Source organism: Limulus polyphemus, unplaced genomic scaffold, assembly GCF_000517525.1.
Source record: "Limulus polyphemus unplaced genomic scaffold, Limulus_polyphemus-2.1.2 Scaffold844, whole genome shotgun sequence".
In the NCBI taxonomy this organism is placed as follows: Eukaryota; Metazoa; Arthropoda; class Merostomata; order Xiphosura; family Limulidae; genus Limulus; species Limulus polyphemus.
The window spans coordinates 255,114-261,752 of record NW_013666454.1 but is presented as its reverse complement, the minus strand read 5'-3'; the positions used below and the strand labels follow the sequence as shown (position 1 = coordinate 261,752).

The following is a 6,639-nucleotide window of genomic DNA, read 5'->3' as shown; positions in this document are numbered from 1 at the left end:
ACTTTACACATATTACATTACCATAGTCAATCACGTGGGTAGTATATCTTGACTTTACACATATTTCATTACCATAGTCAATCACGTGGGTAGTATATCTTGACTTTACACACATTACATTACCATAGTCAATCACGTGGGTAGTATATCTTGACTTTACACACATTACATTACCATAGTCAATCACGTGGGTAGTATATCTTGACTTTACACACATTACATTACCCCCACGTGGGTAGTATATCTTGACTTTACACATATTATATTACCATAGTCAATCACGTGGGTTGTATATCTTGACTTTACACATATTTCATTACCATAGTCAATCACGTGGGTTGTATATCTTGACTTTACACACATTACATTACCCCCACGTGGGTAGTATATCTTGACTTTACACATATTATATTACCATAGTCAATCACGTGGGTAGTATATCTGGACTTTACACATATTTCATTACCATAGTCAATCACGTGGGTAGTATATCTTGACTTTACACACATTACATTACCGTAGTCAATCACGTGGGTAGTATATCTGGACTTCACACATATTTCATTACCATAGTCAATCACGTGGGTAGTATATCTTGACTTTACACACATTACATTACCCCCACGTGGGTAATATATATTCTGACTTTCTCATCCAAGGTCCTACTTGCTACTGGTAGAAGTTTTAATTATGGGGTCTGAAATTTCAACTTCAATAAACAGATTTCACTTAAAATACCTATTAATCTAACATCTATGTATATCATGTTATTCCTGTTTCATGATGATTAACAATCTTCGTTTATTCGGATACAGACATTACTTTGGAATAACCTAAAATTTTATTTAAAGTATGAAAATCCTCGCCAACCTGGTGAGACGTTGTGCTTTCTTTTACTCGAAAGATTTCGCCACACTATGATCTTTTTTAGTTTGCTATGTACGCATGAAAACTCACTCCACGATATATCGATTGTGAAGTTTATAAAATGTTATTACTTAGAATAACGTGTGAAATGGCTGAGCAAACAACAAGATGTCACTCAAAATATGCCATAGAGGTAAGTAATTGCTAAGCGTTTGATAAAGTTTACACTACCTAACCGTAACCAGGCTTGGGTTCCACAAACTATTATGGTTCAGTGCTGATGATGTCTTCCGGTGCTTATAATAAACTCTATAGCTAAACGTGAGTTGTGTATTAACGACAGCCATACAATTCGCTGTCGTGAAACACTTGTAGAACTATATGTACGAATTACCAGGCCAACGAGGTAATTTGCACGGGGAATAAATCAACAAATCCCGGTAGATATAGACTGATGTTCGAGAGCAGCACTAAGCCATCTGGATACGTGTACCGGTTAGTTGTGTAATCAGGTTGATGACTAAACTTACCTAATCGCCCAAAACATACACAGAATAATTTATTGCACGAGAAATATAGGTCAAGTCTTCATTAAAAGGATGAGTTAATTATTTCTGGCCTATTTTTCATGCCTTCATAGATAGAAAATGAGCTCTATTGTCCTTCAAGAAGTCAAGTGTTAAAGAGAAAAAAGGTTTCCCAAAAATAAAGAACAGATGGAGTCGTAGAAAAAAATATTCATTGTACCTTCATTCACGTGCTGAGTTATTCTCCCCATCATTACTCGATATGAACGTTCGCGAATCATGATATTTGGAAATTTAATAATGTCTGAAATGTAAAATAAAGATGAATGTGTTTAATTTGACTCACTTTCGTTTTATTTCTAATTATAATGTTGTGAAGGCTCAAATCTTTGATTTTAGGCCTATGCGATTCATCACGATAGTGCTGCCACTACACCTATCCTTGTTGACATATTCGGAAGACCGTTATTAACTAATTGGTAAGTTCGAAGTACACGCTTCGTCCATCACGAAGGAAAGGTTAACAAACTGTCAAAAGTATCGTGGCAGGAAAGCCACGTTGTAAAGTTATGTTAATGTTAAGGAAAAGGGGCGTAACACAAACAGCATCTTTTTTCTTTCTTTCTTTGTTTCTACATCGGTCACGATGCAGGAAAGTTACGTTGTATAGTTATATAAATTTTAAGTAAAAGAGGCGTAACATGAACAGCATCTTTTTCCTTTCTTTCTTTGTTTCTACATCGGTCACGGTGCAGAAGAGTTACGTTGTATAGTTATCTTAATTTTAAGTAAAAGGGGCGTAACATGAACATATTTTTTTTCTTTCTTTGTTTCTACATCGGTCACGATGCAGGAAAGTTACGTTGTATAGTTATATAAATTTTAAGTAAAAGGAGCGTAACACGAACAACATCTTTTTCCTTTCTTTCTTTGTTTCTACATCGGTCACGGTGCAGGAAAGTTACGTTGTATAGTTATATAAATTTTAAGTAAAAGGAGCGTAACACGAACAGCATCTTTTTCCTTTCGTTCTTTTGTTTTGAAAGTACATAGCTGTTTCAAAGTAGTTTATGTCAAGTCTTTCCTTTTTATTTTGTACTTAGAAGGTAAATATTTATTTATTTTCTCTGTTTTGAAGTTTTTATTTCCACAATTCTTATGTTTGCACGTAAACGTATTCTGTAGGCATGAACGACTTGCTTTGTGAACAAATGCGTAACAGGTGTGAAATAACACGATATCGTAACAGGTGTGATATAACATAATATTATAACAGGTGTGACATAACAAGATAAATCTTCAGCTTTACATGAAATTGCAATTAATGTTTTACACATAATCATAATAATGTTATAACATACACTATAAAAATAATAGGTTCCGATCGTGTTCTGTCTTTATCATATACCGTTAAACAGCCAAGGCGTTATTTTTATATAGAAGTAAGTTTTAAAGCAAGATATGATATTACTCTAAAGAATTTTTGATAGTGCAGCACGTGAACAGCGAGGAATTAGCTTTCCACACTTAATTTGAAAGATTAAACAAATCAACAGTATTTATATATATATATATATATATTTCATGAACCACGATAGTGGTTCATAATAGAGATTGCAAAGATTTGCATAAACCCCTAATAGAACTTTCGGGCAAAAAGTACTTTAAACCGTAAAGAATCAGTTCAAAAAACACTTTAAAACCTTTACTATTGATTGATAAGGCTGTACACATATAAAAATACACAAAAAAGCACGCTTGTTAGACTTACGAGGAAACAAAATTCTCTTAAAATGGCTTGTTTGAAATTCTTCTTCTTATTATCATTATTTTCTTACCAGCCTACAACAAAACACGGTTTGGTATATTGTACCCAAACCTATTGTAGAATAATAAAGTAACGCGAAGGTCGTAGGAAGTATTGAAACGTCGATTTGTTTCTTCTATATTTTACATAAACTAAAAACATCATAATTCCAGTGTAAACGATGTTATCATTATCCATAGAAGTTAGCTTTCCCACATACATCTGGTGTTCCTTTAAAAATTAAAATACAATAATATATTAACATTAAATGACTGTAACATGTAGATACTCTTTAGGGAGCCAACTCCTATATTATGTATGAAGCGAAGGAGTAAAAAAATCAATATACATAATATTATATTTTATTACACACATTCGTAGAGTAAGTACTTTAAAAAATACGATGTTTTATTTAAAGCGGTGTTTTAAACGTGTTTTGTATTTGAAAAGGCTGCTTTTCTACTGATAAAATTCTATACGCGCTTAGTGGGAGTTGTGTCATAGTCTAAGCATATATTTACCCATTGCTATGAATTATATAGAGAGAATTTAGTTACACAGAAACTATAAATGCTCAAACAAATCGCCGTGACAATCTCCAGCTACAGTTTAACATTTTACATCTCGAACTAATGCGACCAAACAGTCAATAGCTACAGTAAATCATCATGAACCGTATCAGCTAGCTACTAGCTAGGTTTATTATCATTACAATGTATAAAGTTAGCTACCATATCAAGTAATCCTTTGCCCATAGTTTAGCATAAAAAAGCCAGTAAACAAGATAAATAAAAAATTGGGAATTTAAAAACCTGCAAATTGGATCGTAAAAAATAGTAAGGAAACAACACTGTTGATACTGTAGATATTGTTTACTCAAGCTACAGATCCTATGTTGAATCCACCAAATGTAATTCCAGGTAACAGCATGGAGCCAAAAAAAGGGGTTTGTAGTTTGGATAAATAATGTGACGGCTGGTGCTGCTGGTTAGTTGTCTTTCTCTTATCAGGAATTCCAAATTAGAGGCGTCTATAACTGAACCGTGGGTTTTCTAATTTGATTAATTCATTCATTCTGGTGAAATATTGCTTAAGTTTGTACTGTTTGAATGATAAAGCACATTTAATTAGAATCCTGGGCCTCGTATAGCCTGGATGTTAGGACACTCGATTCGCAACGTGAAGATTATAGGTTCGAATTCCGTTACCGAAAACGGACGCCCTTTCAGCCTTGGGGCCCTCATAATGTGACCATCAATCCCACGTTTCATTGGTAGAGTTGCTGGTGGGTAGTTTTGACAGTAACCGTTCCATCTAATCTATCACTTCTAAATTAGCGACAGCTAACACAGATTGTCTTCAAGTAATTTTGTGCGCGAAATTCAACAAAACAAACTTAGAATCCAGCATTTCTCAGATAACAAGATAAACATTAATAATTTCAAGTGGTTACTTCAAATAATTATAAATAAAGAATGATAATAATGTAAATCCCTATTTGCAGCAAATGTGATGTTAAAATCGTCGTTATTAAGTGAATAACCTAATACTAAAACTTCCTAACTTTATTGCATGTTAGGAAAACATTCGATTACTTTATTTTTCTCTGTAAATATAAAAGCATTAAAAAAACCTAAAAATTGGAATAAGCTAGTCCCCCAATGGGTCAGTGATACGTTTATGAACTTATAACGCTAAAATCCTGGGTTTGATTCTTCGCAGTGAACATTGTGTAGCTTTGCGCTAAAAAGACAAAAACGAGAATGAGCTAACATTAAGTTTAGAAATAATGAAAAATAACAAACATTCGTTTGCTTACAACTTCAAAATATTTGCAAATACGTTTCAATATTTAAAAGCGCCATTTGATTTACATTTCTCTATATTCATGGCTTGATGTTAAAATTTTACTTATTTGATTTGAAGCTGAAACCTTAGAAAGACTTTTTGATATTATGGCAAATCAAAAGAGAGAAAACATAGATATCAATATCATCTGAAGATATCAATCTCATTTTTCAACTTACCCCACTCCAACAATGCTGCCATTGCATTAGCAGATCCATTTTTGGCTGCTTCATGGATTGGATAGTAGCCATTATCGCACGGAATTCTTGGGCAACATTTCAGTTGACTTAGCTAAAGCAGCAGAAAATAAATACTGTTATATTAATATGAAAATACACCAAAAAGTGACATTTATCAACTCTGATGATCAGCTTTCTGATATTTTCTATATTTATTTTAATTAAGGCATGATAAACCTAATTTCAATGGTAAACTTCTAATGTTTTATTAGCATCTAAACTCCTCATTTTTTTAATTGAATATAAAATGTTATTGTGATACTTTTATTCCTATTTTAAATAATTTACAAGATTTCTAATTTTGTACATTGTTAAAAATAATTATGTAGGTACTTCCAAATATGGTGGAAACAAATTCCATAAAAATTCCGACTGTATTATACCTGCAAAAACATTATTATAGAAACATGTTTGGAACCAGATGGTTTGGTTATTCTTGAATTCTGCGCAGAGCTACACGAGGGCTATTTGCGCTAGCCGTTCCTAATTTAGCATTTATAGACTAGAGGGAAGGCAGCGAGTCAACACCACTCACCGTCCAATTCTTGGGCTACTCTTCTAACAACGAACTGTTGGATTGACCGAAACATTACCACGCCCATACGACTGAAAGGGCGATCATGTTCGATGATGGACATTCGAACCTGTGATCCTCAGGTTACGAGTTGAGCGCCCTAACAATTAAGCCAGGCCTTGTGAATAGATAAAACAAGTACTTAATATTCTGTAGCCTAATAATGTAAAACTTGATAATCGCTAAGGTTTCACATTATCAAGTTTTAAGATCATATTAAAGTTTACTGTGTTCAGACAAAGTCTGATTCTTTAAGCCACATCTGTTTTGCAATAAACGATTTTAATTTTCTGTAAACTTCACCCTAAGCAACCTATTAGGCCTAATCTCTGATGCTGTTTTTTTATTGTTAGAGCTGTTTCACATATAGTTAAAAAATAGTAAGCCTGAAATAGGTTGTGGTTTCATTTATAGTGCAAGAAAGAAAATATATATCACTTATGTTCTCTGTATCAAGTGTCAGAAGCACGAATAATTAGACTTTTATAATATTGTAATGACTTGCATGAAGCATTAGTACATGAAAAGACTTTTGGTACACGGTAATTGCTGTCTAAAAAAAAAGTCCCAGTGACTCAGTGGTAAATGAGAGGGCTTATAACGCTATAATCGAGGGTTCAATACTAACGACGGGCACATCGCAGTTAACTCATAATGCAGCTTTGTGCTGAACACGAAAACAAACAAGTCTTAAAAACTGGATTCACGTGAGTAGCAGATCATAAAGGCGTTATGATGTTTGCCATATGAATTTAGTTATGAATTTATGATGTTCTT

At 33.3% G+C, this 6,639-nt stretch overlaps 1 protein-coding gene across 1 annotated transcript in view; it reads right to left on the bottom strand.

Annotated features, from left to right (window-relative positions):
* The window catches only part of LOC106460827 (transient receptor potential cation channel subfamily A member 1-like), a 65,025-nt gene that overhangs the window by 42,065 nt on the left and 16,321 nt on the right, over positions 1 to 6,639 (bottom strand). The window contains exon 5 of the mRNA XM_022387628.1: positions 5,229 to 5,340. Coding sequence (XP_022243336.1) covers positions 5,229 to 5,340 — 112 coding nt within the window. The remainder of the gene's footprint in view (positions 1 to 5,228; positions 5,341 to 6,639) is intronic.